General features: G+C 31.7%; 1 protein-coding gene across 4 annotated transcripts; it reads left to right on the top strand.

Annotated features, from left to right (window-relative positions):
* Nucleotides 1-2,606: 2,606 nt before the first annotated feature.
* On the top strand, nt 2,607-15,271 carry LOC145259714 (KH domain-containing, RNA-binding, signal transduction-associated protein 2-like). 4 transcript variants are annotated; one of them, XR_013864190.1, is made up of 9 exons: nt 2,622-2,845; nt 8,392-8,531; nt 9,525-9,641; nt 9,845-9,988; nt 10,079-10,435; nt 11,068-11,150; nt 12,061-12,119; nt 12,239-12,544; nt 15,173-15,271. XR_013864190.1 is itself a non-coding variant. In XM_080117406.1 (8 exons), exons 1-8 carry the CDS (start codon nt 2,728-2,730, stop codon nt 12,349-12,351), a joined length of 1,131 nt encoding a protein of 376 aa, XP_079973532.1. In that variant the 5' UTR covers nt 2,607-2,727; the 3' UTR covers nt 12,352-12,935. The 4 variants fall into 4 exon arrangements, 2 of the variants coding, with proteins under 2 accessions (XP_079973532.1, XP_079973541.1); XR_013864192.1 differs by lacking the exon at nt 2,622-2,845 and adding an exon at nt 4,957-5,367; XM_080117406.1 differs by lacking the exon at nt 15,173-15,271 and having other exon boundaries at nt 2,607-2,845; nt 12,239-12,935.
* Nucleotides 15,272-15,937: the final 666 nt, after the last annotated feature.

Below are 15,937 nucleotides of genomic sequence, written 5' to 3'. Positions count from 1 at the left end.
AAACTACATTACACTTGGATACATATACTTTCTTTTGATCAAAGGAGAATACAACAATAATATTGCAGCATCGGTTTCGCATCATATATCAATAAAAAGGAAATACAATATTTTATTTTATTGTATTTATAACGTGAAAATTATACAAATTAACACATGAGAACAAAATTGATAACATGGGGTTGAGGGATTGGAGTATAAATATACAGGGGTTCCATTTATTCCCGGGAAACGCCGGGTGTACCTCAAGGCAACCGAAATTTATTTCAATCAATGCCATTCCCTCATCCATCCAATCACTGCTGAGTATAACCTTTGACTCCATCCCTAAAAGTGAGTTTTATAAAAAAATTTAAAAATTAAAAAAAAGCTATGATGTTATAGGCTGACAGCAGAACAAAGGATCCCTCGTTCAATCCTAGGCAATGCCGGGTGTTTCTGTTAGTGAAGAAATAAAATACGCAAGAATTTTTCATTCTAAAAACAATAAACAGTCAGCAAAGGTATTCGGGGGGGGGGCATTTGAACGCAAAACCAAAATATTTTATAAAATGGAGACTTAAAAGTAATTTCAAAATCATCCCCTTGAAAAAAAAAATGTAAGCTGAAGCAACTATAGAAACCTTAAAAAAGAGTTATTTCATTTATAGGTGGCCAGAATGTATCCATGAAAATAATGAAAACCTTAAAATCCCTGGCGCAAGTTTCCAATCCGTATTTAAGGGGAAAAGAAGAGGAGGAGGGGGGAGGGGCAGTCCGTCTTTGGAAAACTGGCTGCTGCTGCTCTTGATACCACTGCTACTTCACGGCCATCAAAGAGGGTCACACAATTGGTTGCATTGACACTATCGAATTCTTTATAATATAAACGAACGTTAATTCAAACGAGAAATAATATTACAAGACAATTGGAATTCTTATTAATTACTTATTAATTGAGTTGTTTGAATTTTCGTCCATAAACACATTTCTAAAAAAAACAAAAAAACATGCCCTTAACAATCAAGACACCTGATAAGATAGGTGAGAGGAGAAATTTAACTTAGCTACATAGCAAACTTATGTCTCATATTGTCTGTCTGCTTCGTACACACGTGTGTGCACGTATGTAGATGTGTCTTACATACACACACGTGTCTGTATGTGCATGTATGCATCAGACAGATTAATATATATATATATATATATATATATATATATATATATATATATATATATATATATATATATATATATATATATATATAGATGACAATTAAGCTGCTACACAGACTTCCGCGTTTCATCCATTTAGGGAATCAATCATTAGGTTAAAATGCGTGGAATTCGTGACCAAGTGTTTTTATATACACGTGTTTAGTTGTATATACATACACACACAATGTATATGTGTATGTATATATGCGTGTTCCATACACACACACACACATATATATATATATATATATATATATATATATATATATATATATATATATATATATATATATATATATATATATATATGGAACTTTTTTTACTTTTTTTGTTGCAATATTTGTTTTCATTTTTTTTGGGGGGGGGGTACTTGTGCTATCTTTTAGACCTAAAATTTTATTTCCAAAAATTGAGGGGGGGGGACTTGTTTCAATTCAAATAAACATAATTGTAGGGTTTTTTTAAGAAAAAGGGTAAAAATTAAATTAAAGCGAAACTAGTTTAATTTTAATTGAATTAAACTAAATTACTTTTTAAATTGCAAAGTGCGTCTTTAATAATTATTGAAGTAAATAATTTGGCTATTGATTAAAATACTGATGCACGAAAGGTGACTATTTAAATCCTGTTTAATATTAATAAATCCTTGTTGAGAAAATAATAACATAAAAATCTATTTCTTACAATATGAAAAAGTATTTTAAATATCGGAGAAGTAAAGTTTAATAATAAAAAAAAAACTGAAATTTCCATAATTTACCTGATATTTCTGAAATTCAGTGTCTGGTTAGAAAAGATTTTAAATAGTACACCAAACCAACACCACACGAAAAAACATATTCGGAAAGGAAATGAAATTAGAGAATAAAAAGAATAAATTACAAATTGTTATTGATTTTAAAATGTATGTTTTTTTTTTTTATTTATTAATTTTAATTGCATTGAACCTAGTAGATTACTTAAAACAAGCCGGTAATAATATCGTTGGTTTGGTTATAAAGATTGAAAAAGGTAGTGGCAGTTGAGGTAACCTAAAAAAAAAAATACTTTTTACTTTTAAAACTTTTAAAACCGTTATTCATTTTCTTTGATTTTTATTTATTTATTTATTTTTTTTTTTTAATTCTACATATTTATTAAATGCGTCCACCAGTATTAAAAACCTTTTGCTTAACACGGGGTCCCTTTTTCGTACTAAATATGCAATGAAACCGCGTTGGAAAAAAATGGCGGGAATCGGTCTATGTATTCATCCACCATTAAAAAATATTTATCTGCAAACGGATTTTAAGCATTAAACATAGACAATAATTAATGTTGTAAATAAATCTGTGACTTTTATATCCATTTGCACCGTAATTGTTTGCGTAATTCCGATATTTGTTGCGGATTCAATGATGTCGCGTCGTAATCTGATTGGTGTGAAACGGATGTATAAATAGCGCCGACACAAAGCGTCGGGCGATCATTCTCCGTTGGAAAGTGGTAGAGCCCTCTTTTTAAATTAGTTCTCCGTTTTAGCGTTTCAAAATGATGGCTGAAGAAGACACTCAGCAACCAATGCAAAATAATACATATCTTGATGAACTTCAAGGAGAAGTTTCATCTTTAGCCCCATCCTCTCATGCTGCTCGACTTATATCAGAAGGTAAGTAAACTTATATTACAAAATCCGCTCTCGCTCTCTCACTCCTATGGCGGTCCTGTAGCAGTTGTAAGAGTAGAAGGGAGAAGTCCGCCATGTTCACACCGGCGACTTAGAGTCTTTATTTAAAACAGACTTGTTCGCTTATAAATTAACTTTTACTATTATAAATAAAACGCTTTTAGTCTCTATTTTCAAATATAAGTTATCTGGGATCATTATAGTAAATTAATAAGTGTAATATATTTATTTAAAGAAAAAAATGTGAAACGCTCGAATCTCGTTACTTATTCCCTATTCACACACTTATGTCTGTCATGCTGGTCTATTTGAGATCAACGTGACCCAGTCTCCATCTTCTTTTAACATAATTATATACGTATTCCTTTTACTGTATCACCTGCGCGGTTTTCTAAATTACAAAAACGTTCTTATTAGCGTGACTTTTTTCTATTTGTGGGTGGTTCTCTCTTCCTAGTGTCGCGTGATGACCGTGAACATGGAGACATTTTTTTTTTTCACCCCTAAATCGCAACAAAGGAAAAATTTTAAAAACTAAAAATTGATGTACATGATAAAATTTTAAAAACACATATGGGGAAACTAAAACAAAACTAAACTTCAAAAACGAAATTTTTATGAAATAAAAGAATTTTAGTCTGTTTCATATTTAATAAAATACACATGCGTTGTTCGTCCAGTTTAATTTTTTTTCTAATATGGCGGCCTGTTTTGTAACGAAATTACGGGAAAGAATAAAAATTAGAAATTGGATAATAAACCGAATCGGCTTTGTGTGCGTGTTATGTATATGAATGCTATTTATTTAATAGTCGTATTTTTCCCCCTCACACCGGCTTTGTAATTTCTCGCTTTACTTCAGATTTTAAAAAAAAAAAAAAAAAAACGCATGCTCGACGTCTTGTCCTTATGTTCATATTTGTAGACTATTTCGTTTTGATAAAAATTTTGGTGCTAATGCACTTACTGATCCGCGCTATTTTTAAATCGGATTTCCAAGTTTAATTAAAGTTTTTTTTTTTTTTTTTTTTTTTTTTTTTTTTTTTTTTTTTCAATTGTAAGGTTAAAGTACAATATAGGTACAAAACACCCTCCCCTCCCCATGTTAAGAATGGCTTTTTTAAAATGTTATTTCAGCACGGATCAATGAGTACCAAAATTTGTTTTTGTGGGTGCAATAGAATTTAAAAAAAAAAAGTGTTAAATCGGGAGATTGGTCAAAAATAGCGGATTGCTATAATTTTGCAGCCTTTTGTATATGTAGAATGTTAACGTCAATATTGGCGACATAAATTATATTTATAGAAAATTGTTGGGAAATTTGTGACATTTAGGTGCATATTTTTATGTCGGGTAATTAGTTGTGAATGGAGTAATAAGGGGTCCAGTAATTTACTTCCTGTCTGGCACCTTACTGTATTCACAACCGATAATTATGGAACTGAAAATGCTTATTTTTTTATTAAGATTAACACGCATAAGTCATGAGTAGCTAAACATGTACTTAGGCAGAATATGAATGTTATTTATAAATTCATTCTTAATATCGGACTGAGAATTGGTCAACTATCCTGTACTTTCACAATTTAAGATATCGTAAAATGAAAATTAACTTGAAAATCCTATTTTAAAAGATCAGTCCTTATTCTGCACTAAAATAGTTTAACTATTATACAGAATACGGACCGCGCTGAAATGTTTAGAAACTCTTTCTTAAAGAGGTGAGGGCTTTTTACCTAATCAAGTTTAAATAAGACATTTTAAATTAAATCCTATTCGAAAATAGCACAGTCCGTATTCTGCACAAGTAGGAAATAATTTATCTGCAAAAGTAATGTTTGAGAATGTTTATAAAAAAAAATATTAAGAATGAAAACTACCACGGGTCTTTACTGAGAAGCGAGCACCTTGTATGTAGTTAAGGCGAGGACGAGTAAATTTAAAGAATGTGACATGCTGCTAAATTGTATCGATTTTCCTCCTCCCCTTCTGCCATCGTCGCCGTGGTGGTGATATTTGTACTTCTACATCGAAATGGCAAAACAACTGCTACTCAAATACTACAACCGCTTCTTCGGATTTTCTCGCTCAACATTTGTGAAATGATCGTCACTTGTGCTCCTCCTCCGCCTCGTCGCTCCGACACAATTTCCCCTTTCTCAAACTTGCCTGGCTTTGTTCAGGTAGACAATCACAGCCACTACTTTGCAATCACTACGGCGATTTTACATCGGTGAACGGCAAGAAATACTTTAATATTTATTTTAAAAAAATATATCAATGTAAAAAAAAAAAAGGTTTTCAGCCATCTAACAACAATGCTCACCTCTAACTAACCCATTTCTTCATTTCCTCGTTTTTTTCCTGCTTCATCTTCGGCAAACACGCGTGCGCCTCCTTTCGGATCTATTTTTCTAACTTTTCACACTTGGGAATTCTGGTAAATTTTTTTTAATCTACAAAATTAAGGCATTACTTTTAACTTAAAATTCGATGCAATATGAGTAAGTATTATATTTTATTCTTTTATATATTTTATCTTCGAATTTATATTTGTAAACAAATAAAACTAGATGAGAAACAGTATTTTTCTTACATGTGGTCATTAAGAATCATTCAAATTTGTTTGCGTGATAAAGCATAATTCGTTTCATAAAAAGGATAGAGGATGGAAAGGCATAACGCCTGAGACACGCCACTTAAAAAGCGTTTAAAATCCACTTGGCGGTATGCTTTGAAGATTTTACGTTTTAAGTTTATGTAATTTTTAAAGATTGAACAAAAACAATAGTAAATTTTAAAAAATCATTTATGGCTGTTGAACAGTATAAACAAAACGAAAAAAAATTGTTTAAAAAAAAAATTTATCAAAGGCAAGATAATAGTTAACTTATTTTCTTTAGGGTTTTTATTTAGTTTGAAAGGAGTGTCGAGTTTTACGTTAGAACATGAAAATGGCCGGCATGAGACAATCATCTGAGGAGTCTTAAAAATTTAGCAAAATACTGGTAGATCCAGCATCGCACCACGATTAAGTATTAATTTCCAACTTTTCTGGCGATTTTTTTTTTTTTTTTTTTTTTTTTTAACTTGGCACTAGTGTTCCAAAGTAAATAAACGCTTTAAAATAAAACAATTTATCCAAATAGAATAACTTGCCTTTGGTAACATTTGTTTTTTACTTTAGTCTTCTCTACAACTGCAAAATGCCCCATATAATTAATGTTTAAAATATAAGTGCATCTATTTTGTTCGTAGATACTAGTGCAGTTTACCATCCACAAGCAAATTGTGTTCATTTTAAGTTTCGCCTGCGCAGTGGAAGAGTTAAAACTCCATCTGCTAAATGTGCTTGTATATATTAAATGGTACAAATACCAAAATGTATATTTTTGCAAATAAACATTTCAGTGAAGTTTTTAGAATTTGTTGATCTGCAGTTTTATGTTTAAAACGAATTTCATAATGAACAAATTTGCAAGGTGTATTGTTGAGTGCAAAACACTATTAGGAAGTGACACAGAGGCATTTTATACCCTTTCCCCCCTAATTGAATAAAGTCTACCTAAATCTGTTTGCCTCCTTACAAGAGCATTTACACAAGGTCAATTTTCTAGGGAAATCCAACTCCATTAAGGGGCACTAGAAGGATCCATCATTAACAGGTCAGAAGTGTCAACTTTACTTCTAATCTAGAGGGGGGGGGGGCAATGAAATGGGTGATGTTTTTATTCTGTTGAAAATCGAATATCTGAGTGTGCTGAACGTAAATAAGACTTTTTTTTTTTTTTTTTCTATTTTAAAGTAGTTTCAACTACTTGATTATCTAGTCATATTGATATGATGTAACGTTGATGCTGTTAGAAGCTTAGATTTCTCAATTAGAACTTCTGACATCCGGTAGGATGCCTCATCCTCATTTAAAATAAAATTTAAAACGGCGAAACCGTGAACATTGGCATTTGATTTTTGGCTTTATGAACGCAATCTGGTAATTTCAGTTTGGTGTTTAACGCATGACTCCATCTAAAATAGACATTAAATCGTGTTAACGACTGTTAACGTCACACATTAGGATTTCGATCACTCATCAGATGCTCATGCTCACTAAAATAGCGGCGCCATCAATACGGAAACATGGACTAACTCTGTATTAGCATTTCTTTAATTGAAAGGACGAAAACTGAAATTATTAGAACATACTTTGTTCCTATCCAAAAAAAGTCATAATAGCCTTGGATATTCGAACATTTGTTGATAAGATTAGTAGAAACGAAAGACGGCATCAATGACATCGTCAAGGTAATTGAGAAAAGGGCTTTCGTCTCCAACGCAAAAATAAGGCGCCAAAAAAAGACGAATCCTTTTAAAAAAATATTTAGAACCAAATTGATTAGCTTAAATTTTACCAGCTTTTCCTTTCTCTTTCTCCTGTCATGCCTTGGTGTGCTTATTTATTGCATCTTCTACAAATGTTTGATTTTATATATATATATATATATATATATATATATAAAAAAAAAAAAAATTGCCTGTCTTCACACTCAAATCTCACGGTAAGTGAAGATCAAGAAATCTATAACCAGTCACCCTTAAAAGTACAAGCATTTGCCTACTTCCCTCTCCATTTTCCATTAAAAGGTTAAACCTAGAGATAGGTAAATATATCACGATGTATTTCATGTAAATTTTTCAAGGGATGTTTACATGTGTAAAATAAAAACTAACGAAAATGTTTTTACTATCCTCTAAACTTTTAAAATGCTAAGTTTTAATTTCCATTTAAAATTGTAAGTTGTAAAAATGTTGGCCGTATACGACGCGATCTCTAACATTTTATATTCAAAAGATTAAGCACCATATTTTCAGATGAAAGGGATTTTAATAGGAAAAGCTCCTGTCTTTATGTTAAACATGAATTTTTCTAAATAAAAGCGTTATAGAAACATGTTCAATTGGGGCGAGGGTAACTAATTTTGTATCTTGATCGATTTCTATTCAAGAAAATTCACCCTCTTTCGATTTTCGATCGGATTTTAATCAATTTCTCCTTTCCAATAAAATTTTAAACAAAGTTGTAAATTGAGAATTTGGTGCTTGATAAAAATATATAAGGGAAACGTGTCTTATCGGTCCGTCATATTGTTACCATTCTTTACCATAATTGGTAAGAATTATTTTTTATTTGGCCCTAATGTCAATTTTTATTTTAACCTTAAAATTATTACTTCATAAATTACTTCGGATAACAAATCTATAACAATCTGTAAAATAACGATCATATTGTATTAAAAAAAAAATGTTGCTCTGATGCTAGAGGGATTTTCTTTTGAAAATTTCCATCTCTGCGCGCGGCTTTCGTGAGCTCCATCGTTTTTAATAAAAAAAAAAAAAATCTAAAACTATTTACTATTAAAACAAATCTTCACAGAATGGTAAACATTTTCCTTTTAACCTATGCCTTTTCAGTTTTTAATCTAAATTGATCCCTAGTGGATTAAAACGATTTACCTTATTTTTAATTTCAGAAATTGAAAGAGTACAGTCAGGAAATGCTCCTGCTGGTTCACAAAAAGATGAAAAAAATATCCCCTGCTTTGAAATACACACTGGAAAACCCTACAAACACTCATGCAAAATCAAGATCCCCGTCAAAGAGTTCCCCAAGGTAAAACAAAAAAAAAACAAAACCAAATAATATCCCCCTGCCTTTTTCCTCATCGAAATGGAAACTGGAGCTCAAAATTGAAAAACGATGAGAATCTTATGAAATTATTCGTCTTAAAATTAAAGGAATAAAACTTTCACCTGATCCCAAATTAAACTAAAATATTAACTTAATGTAGCTTATAAAATTTTTTAAATGACTTTTACACATTAAGGGTTTCATAAACTTTTCTATTTTAAACTGTTTTAAATCTAAATTTAATGTGTAAAAACATAAAACCGCTTAATTCGATTTTTGAAAGACGAATTTCATGTTTAAGATTTTCATAAACTCGTTGGGGGAAAAAAAAAACAATTTAGTATTTTCTTTTATATATTAATCTGCCTTCATCAAATGTTCAAAATGAAATTAGGTAAAGTTGCAGTGTAGTTGAGTCAACATAATTTAACATTTTTTCTACCGACCTATATACTTAAATCGTTTTGAAACTTGTCAAGTTAGATTTCGTTCAAATTTACACATACGAAGGTAAATTGTTGCTTAGTGAAGAGGGTTGAGGGTATTCCTTTAAAATAGACAGAACGCTCTACTGTAATCTTGATTTTTCCCCTCTCCAATCGGATTTTTCAACTGTTAGCTAGACTGCAACTTTACCGAATTATGTCCTTTTGATATGTTCAACTTTTTTTTTTTTTTTTTTTTTTTGCACTAAAATTGATATCTTAAATTGACTGTTCTGGTTATAACGACTTGTGCCCAGGACTCTTACCCCTGAAACGCACTGGGAGCTTGGAGTATTTTTAAGCCAATGGTGTCGGCACACTGTTTCATAACCAAACATTAACTTTTCCAGGCACATAGTGCATAGTTACTCGATTTTTTCTGTGTCTCCAACGCCTGGTACAATTTAAAACTTATACAATTTATTTATTAGAAAATACTGATTTCTAGAATGATTACGCTTTTTCTCAAGATTTATTTTTATTTTTCCAGTTCAACTTTGTGGGGAAATTATTGGGACCAAAAGGAAATTCTTTAAAGAGATTACAAGAAGAAACCATGACAAAAATGTCTATTCTTGGGAAAGGTTCCATGAGAGATAAGGCCAAGGTAAGATGTGAATTAAATTTATATTTTTTAAGTGTAATTGGCTTTACTGAGGTAGGGTCCTAAAGATCCAGCCTCTCGGGTTTCATCCTCACTTTGAGACTGGGTTTATTACTAATAGCCTAAAGCATCCTTAACCAAACTTTTTAAAACCCTCCCTTGATCTGCAGAGACTTGGTAAATAAGACCTTTTGTTTTTCTTGTAGGAAGATGAATTAAGAAAAGAAGGTGGCAAATATTCTCACTTGAATGAAGATCTACATGTTTTGGTGGAGGTTTATGCTGAAGCTTCTGATGCATATCAAAGAATGTCCCATGCATTTACAGAGTTACAGAAATACCTCATTCCAGTAAGTTTTGTCGATTTTTTTTTTTTTTTTTTTTCCTAAATTTAATAACTTAAACTTTGGCTCAATTTGTCAAATTATTTTAAATTTCAGAATGATTACAACGATGAAATCCGTCAACAACAATTACAAGAGTTGATGTACCTGAACGGCGGTGATGGTGGAGGAGGAGGTGGTCGTGGCAGAGGCCGGGGTAGGGGAGGTGCTCCTCCTGGTCAAACTCCCCCACGTGGTGCCCCCAGGGGTGGTTTGTTGACAAATCCTGGTGGACGAGGTGGCCCTTCTGGCAGGGGTGGTGCAATCCCACCTCCTTCTAGAGGAGCTCCTGCTGGTCGTGGTACTCCTCCAACCAGGGGAGGCCCACCACGAGGTGGTATGGCAGCCGGTCGTGGTAGAGCTGCTCCTGCGCCTCCAGTACCCCCACCAATGGAACAAAGTTATGATGACTATGTAAGTTTTTTTTTCTTAACATTTTCTTCCCTTTCTCTCATATGTGAAATTGTGGAGTTTTTATTAACTTTTTGATAGTTAAATTTTAGAAATTGTTTATACCTGTTAAGATTCTTGTTTTCATGTGGTGCGAAATTCAATACTTTATAAACATGATTTTACTAATAAAAACCTATTAGTAAATCTGTGCTGCTCAATTGATTTTCCTTGAAAGGACCGTCTCCATTCTATTTTAGACTACTATTAATCCTCAGCTGGATAATCCTGGATTTTCATTAATCTGATTACTGCCAAATTGGCTGACATAATATGGGATTGGTGAGAGCTGACAATGGAACATGGGGTGAGGGGTGTAATGGGATTTCAAACTTAATGGAGCAAACATAAGCTGAACAATTATAAGGAATTCCGGCTGTAAAACCGATTGGTTTTCAATCACTGAATCTTGTGTTTAATATCATGTTTTAAGAAAGTTTAGATAAGTCATCCATACCGTCAGTTTCAAAGCTAATAATAGGGAACCGTTTTAGATCCCCCATATCAACTTCTCTTCAGCCAATCTCATCTGTTATAATATATAAAGTAAAAATTACATGCCTGTTTGAAAATAACTGTTTCTCATTCTTACACAGGGTTATGATCAGAGTTACAATGAAGGTTATGGAGACCAAGGAGGCTATGATGGTGGTTATGGTGATCAGTCTTATGGACAAGTGTAAGTTTTAACGTTGGGCTTTTTTATTATCTAACAATCTTTATAAAGTAAATTTACCAACTTCTATTTCGCTGCTGCACTTTTAATGTCTTGTAACTCTGAAATGTTTTCAGCCATTCCAGTCACATGCTCCACTAAATTTATTTTTATAGTGCATTTCGATTTTGTAGAAATGCACTTTTTGTGCCTGCCACTAATCATGATTAAAAATGTCGTATTACTAAAATTAACCAATCAATGCCAATCATTTGAAGAAAAATCATCTACATTTAAAAGAAAACTAAATGAAAACCTCTTCTGTCCTTGAAGGAAAAGTCCTTCTAAACTGGCGATCTCTATTTTGCAAATTGTAACATTGACAAATATTCAAAGCTGGGGTTTTAAGAAATTCTGTTTTTTATTATGTTCAAACTCTCCATCTCCAATTATTTAATTTGTGAAAAATTGTAATTGGTGGCAAGTATCAACCACTCGCTTCTCTGACTAAAAAATTCTGATTTATGAGTTTAACAAATTTTACTTTATAATAAAATGAAATAACTCCTTATTCACTAAAATACTCATTTAGTCACTATTTAACAGTTCCAATCTTAAATTGGCTATTGTGGTTATAACTGGTGTTCAGGTTTTATTTCTGAAACTCACTGGCAGCCTTGAGTATTTCTAAACCAATGGTGTCTGCACATTGTTTTAACTAAACATAAACCTTTCCAGGCACATCGTGCATAGTTACTCTATTTTTCTGTCTCTCCAATGCCTGTTGGAATTTTTTTATCTAATTTTTACTGACATGAAATGTCTTGTAGAATTTAGTTGACTATAGTTAATTGATTTGTCTGCAATGCCTTTTTTAAAATGAGATTCCTTAAATAAATTTTTGTATCTTACATCTATTTTATTTCGTTTTTAGTGACTCACAGTATTATGAATATGGCCATGGGGCAGGTGGTCAATATGATGAAGGCTATGGTAAGAGAATCTGCAGCTTTTTTTTTTTTTTTTTTTTTGTACTGAAATTTCAAGTTTCAATTAGGTTGACATTCTGCAAAGTGCTTTTGTTTTTTAGCCAATCTTTGTTTAATTTTCAGGTGATGGTTGGGGCACAAATGTTGGTCAGATGAAAGCCCCACCACCCACCCGTGGTGCCAAAGGACAGTACAGAAGCCATCCATATGGTGGTAGGGGTGGTGGTGGCTACTAAGAGTCTATCCAATCTACCTATCCTTCTTTCCCTGCTACAGTGGTCGTCGTCGTCTTTGCTGTCATCATCCAGTCTTTCCATCTAGCTTTTCTTGAGGATGCGTCTGACCACCCTCCCTCCGACTGATGCAGACCTCAGTCAGTTGTGGCACCCACAGAAGACTTAACAAGCGTGTGAGGACGACGAGGAGGAGGTACAAAAAAAATCATGAGTTCATGCACCATATTTCACACTTCCCATCAGCCCCAACACTAAATAAGTGGGACATTTTTTTCATGGAATTTTGGTCTCCTTTCATCCATTAAAGTCACCTTTTTAAAAGAAGAAAACTAAAAAAAAAAAAAAAAAAAGTTAAAAAAACAAAAAAAAAAAGGGGGTGACACAGAACTGGCAAGGACACAACAAGGCTTTAAATATTTTAATTTTAAAACTAAACATCGACCACTTTTTTTTTTTTTTTCTTCATTGTCAGTATCCATGTAGTACAAAAATGAATCTAGTGATGTTCTGTCACCTCATGCTTCTCTGTGCTGCCAAAATGTAGATTAATATTTGTCAAAAATAAAATTGCAATTCTAAACTAGTGTGATAAGCGAGACTTTTCTTTTCTTTCCAATCGGAATAATCCTAACCCTTAAACGAGTCTGGTTAAGATTCTACAACTTCAAATGAAAGTGAGTTTCATCAGCTGATCTTAGTTGATAATCCCATGACATTATTGAATGTTGTAGAGTTAAAATCAGTTACTTGTTTGATAAAAAATAAAATTACTGAAATCTTATTTTTTAAAACTTAAATGTCTTTTGTTCAATGTCTAAACATTCAGGTCATAAATGTCAACAAAAAAAATGCAATGGGCACATACAATGCATTTTAAAACTTAGTCAAATTGTCTAACTAGTTCTAAATAGCTTAAGGATAGAGAGAGCCAATATAGCCAAAACTTGTTTCAAAATCAATTTCAAATGCTGCTAAAATTCTCAGGTGGAAAAAGATCAAAAACCCAAAATACAGTTTTTAGGCAATTTAAAAAAAAATGCAGCAAATTTTGACTTTATAAAAAGTTTAACTCTAACAGGTGATCTAACTACTTAACTAACAAAATCTCAACCAGCCAAAAAAAAAACTATCAAAAATGGCCTTTTTCTATCCTTAAGGCTTGTATGTGCTCACAAACCTCGTAGATGCTAATATCTTATCCATATTAGCAATTGTCCTGCTATTTACTGAAAAATGTACCCATTTTAATTTTGTGACACTTGTAGTACACCAACAGGAATTGTATTTTTTAAAAAAATTGTACACCTACTTCAAGTCCTGGCTTTGTAGCCAGTAAATTTCTTCACTTTGGACGACTACTGAGACTTCAGAATCAAAGACCCAGGAAATGTGATATCAGCGCTTAAGGTATCTAACTGCTTGATCGAGGAGTCACCATCCATAAACTAATTCCAGGTAACGTGGTGATCTTTTCTTCCCATTCCAAGTGGTAGTCTTTTCAGTGTGAATGTTAAAAAGAATTAAAAAGCATGTCATTGTCTTTAACTACAGTTTAAAAACTTTTTAAAAAGGAATTAAATAACATTAGATTTTGCTTTAAAAACACTGCTCTGCCCTCAAATTTTATCAAATAACATGACTTTAAATATTAAACCTTTTAACTTGGGGCATCAGCCAAAATTGTCTTAATCATAAATTGCCTTTATCACTGTTTTTAAATTTATTTATTTTTTATTTTTTTTAAATGTTAAATGTTTGAAGATATTAAAACTTGATCTAATTAAGATATATTCATATAAAAAAAATCTCGATGAGAACTGAAACCGTCTGCACAATTGTTACCAAAAGAATACCTGTTTCTTTCTCCCCATTTTGGTCTCTTTCTACAGTTATTGCATAGGGGGAAGGGTTTTTCTTAACATTTGCTTTCTTTATAATCATTTTGCTCTTCTAAAGAATTTTGAGGAGTAATGGAAAACTTTTTTTTATAGAAAGGTGGACGGAAAAAGACTCCTTTTTAAAACACTTTTGTAAGTTATATATAAAAATGATCTTTGAGTCTAAATTCAATATAAAATTTAAAAACTAAATGTTTAAAAATTCATCTTTGAAATTGTTGGGTGGTTTTTTAAAAACATAAATCTAAACATAGGTGCTATGCTTACTCCTACTACTACCGGATACTGACTTTTGAAATGAACTAATTGAGGAGCCATTAGTTTCACATTTTTTACTTTTGTAAAATTTGTCAGTGAATAATAGGGGGGGTTGAATTATGTCCGAAAACATTCCTTTGGGCATTCAATTCAAATTTTCTGAAGAAAAACAAACATTCCCCTTTCCCCCCCACTTTTTCTTTTTTTTTTTCTTTCTTTTTCTTCTGTTTTATTTTTGATTTGTATTTTGATTTTTACTTTTTGTCTACATTTTTGTATTTCCTTTTATTTAAAGTCTGCAAATCTCTTCAGTTCATATCCATTTTCTGGATATTTTGGAACTCAATCGTTTTAATTATAATTGTTTTTAAGTTTTTATATCAATTTCTTTCTAGTTTATTTTTCTCCTAGCGGACACTTTTCGTTCACCTTTCTCAAGTTTTCTAAAACAAAAAAAAAAAAAAAAAAAAATGAAATTCCTACACTAATTTTATTTTTCTTTTGGTTGTATTTTCTTCCTGAAACCTCACTTCAAAGAAATAGGAATGTTTACCCCTTTTCCCCTGTCATTTTATCAGGATGCATAACTAAAATTGGTAAATATTTTTTCTAACTTATTTTCCTCTACGCAATAATAGTATACTTGGTTTTTTCCTTATTTTCAGATTTCAACTGAAAAGCTGCCCATTCCTATGTGGATGCCGAAATTGCACTTCTGCATTTTCATTGTACATTTGCAAATAAATTATATTTTTTTAATCATTTTTCATATTGAAATTTATTTTTTCAACTAAATAAATGAGAATATATTTATACTTTTATCTTCACGTTGTTTTCAAATTCCAGAGCTATTATTTTGGTAAGCCTTTAAAATGGTTGTCTTACCAAAGTAATGGTGAATTTTTCCCTCCTTTTCTGTATAGAAAGCAAGAATTGTAGCTTTCTATGAGGTAAAATTGTCACATGTCAGTATTTGAAAACGTTTAAAGAAACCTTCCACAAAGGATTCTCTAATGTAGTCAATACATGCTGAATTTAATCAAGTAGTGCGCACTAATTTTAAGAATTTTTGCTTTCTATACATTTAGCAGTTTTCTTTGGGGGGGGGGGGAATGGGTGAGGACCTTGAATATTTGTCAAAGTTAGTTTCTATTTTGCTGGATATTAAAGATTGACATTGGTTTTGTTTGTTTTAAAGCTTTTAAATTGATTTTATAAATATTTTCTATCAATTTTTAAATTAAATCCTACAAATCCAACCTGCATATTACTGAAATAAACATAACTGAAGCCAAAACTTTTCCAATTATCACTTCTGTAAAGGATTATTAAAATAAAAATATTAAAATGATTTAACTGCATTAACCTATTTACAACCTTTTTTGGTTAAATAATCAAAGGTTGAGATGCTGTTAAAAACCAACAAACCA

This window comes from Euprymna scolopes, chromosome 3 (genome assembly GCF_053919585.1).
Source record: "Euprymna scolopes isolate OS-2025 chromosome 3, ASM5391958v1, whole genome shotgun sequence".
Lineage (NCBI taxonomy): Eukaryota > Metazoa > Mollusca > Cephalopoda > Sepiida > Sepiolidae > Euprymna > Euprymna scolopes.
The sequence above is the reverse complement of the archived record's forward strand: the minus strand, read 5'-3'. Positions and strand labels throughout refer to the sequence as shown.